General features: G+C 66.8%; 1 protein-coding gene across 1 annotated transcript in view; it reads right to left on the reverse strand.

Annotated features, from left to right (window-relative positions):
* Nucleotides 1-1,007, reverse strand: part of OBSL1 (obscurin like cytoskeletal adaptor 1) — a 21,131-nt gene extending 20,124 nt beyond the window's left edge. Inside the window, 1 exon segment of the mRNA XM_035897090.1 lies at nt 1-1,007. Within this exon segment, the coding sequence (XP_035752983.1) occupies nt 1-1,007 (1,007 nt within the window).
* Between the last annotated feature and the right edge of the window lie 421 nt (nt 1,008-1,428).

The following is a 1,428-nucleotide window of genomic DNA, read 5'->3' on the forward strand; positions in this document are numbered from 1 at the left end:
TGGCCAGCGGTGTTGGATGCGGTGCAGACGTACAGCCCCTGGTCCTGGGGTTTGCAGTACAGCACCTTGAGGATGAAGTAGCCCTCACGGTCCTCGTAGATCAGATGCCTGCGGCTGGGGGTGAGGGGCTCGCCATCTTTCTGCCAGACGATCTCTGGCTTGGGCTTGCCGGTGACATAGCAGCGAAACTTGGCGTGCTTCCCCGTGCTCACGGCAAACCCCTTGGCCCCCGGCACCCTGGCCAGCACTGCGCCATTGGGCACCCGAGTCTCCGGTCCCATGTGCCGTCCTGCCACATGCCGCTGCCGCCGCTGCTGCCGCTCCACCAGCGGCTCGGGACCGTCAGCAGGAGAGCCATTGGGGAGCCCATCCGGCAGCACCCGGGGTTCAACCAGGAGCACAGCAGCAGCCAGGGCCTCCTGGGAGCCACTGCGTGCCCGGCACACATACACCCCCCCGTCCGGGGGCCGGGCACCGAACAGCTTCAGGAAGTGCCAGTCCTCTGGCTCCTGCCCCACCATGAAGTGGCTGCTTTCAAAGAGGTCGGAGAGCTTGTGTCCGTCCTTCTCCCACTCCAGCACCAGGCAGGGCTGCCCGGACACCCTGCAGGTGAACATCACATCCTCCCCCTGGCACACCCGCGTTGACGAGGGGGCAACGAGGAAGGCGAGCGCCTCGCTACCTGAGCATCCCTCTTCCTGGGACTCCCCCACCTCCACCTTGAGCGTGGCGGCGGCGTAGGTCTCGCCAACGCTGTTCTTGGCCTTGCAGACATAGAGCCCACTGTCCTGGGGGGTTGCACGGGACACCAGCAGGCTGTACAGGTCCCCCTTGGCCTCCACGTGGAAACGGCCCGAGGGCTCGATTGGGGTCTTGTCTTTCTCCCAGAGGATGCTTGGCCGGGGGTCGCCCGTGATCTGGCAGCTCAGGATGGCGTCAGTGCCACTTTGCACCGTGAAGGCACGTGGATAGGCCAGGAACCTGGGGGCTCCCCCAAACCCCTCCATCGCTGCTTTCCCAGGGTCACGGCAGGCAGCTGGCCAGGGCAGCAGCAGGGATCATCAACCTGGGGGGACACACAGACCAACAGGGACAGGGGCTCAGGCTTCGGCAAAGGGACCAGCGAGGAGCACCTCCAGGAGGGACCCCTGCCCAGAGGGAAGCCCCCAGCACCCAGCCCATGCCAAAGGAGCGTCACCCTCCCTCTGAGCACCCCCACCCCACTGGGTGTGCTCCTGTCTGGGCCCGAATCACCCATTTCCCAGCCCAGCAGCAATGGAAGAGGTGACAAACGGGGGTCTTTGCGCCACTCCGGGGCGCCCGGAGCCCAGGGTCGCAGAGGGGACCCCAGCTCGGGTGCGGGGGTCCCCTGCCTGGAGGGGGAGGGCAGGCAGCTGCTGGCTGGGTGCTGGGGCCGGGGATGGCGGG

This window comes from Egretta garzetta, unplaced genomic scaffold, assembly GCF_000687185.1.
Source record: "Egretta garzetta isolate BGI_Z169 unplaced genomic scaffold, ASM68718v1 scaffold577, whole genome shotgun sequence".
Lineage (NCBI taxonomy): Eukaryota > Metazoa > Chordata > Aves > Pelecaniformes > Ardeidae > Egretta > Egretta garzetta.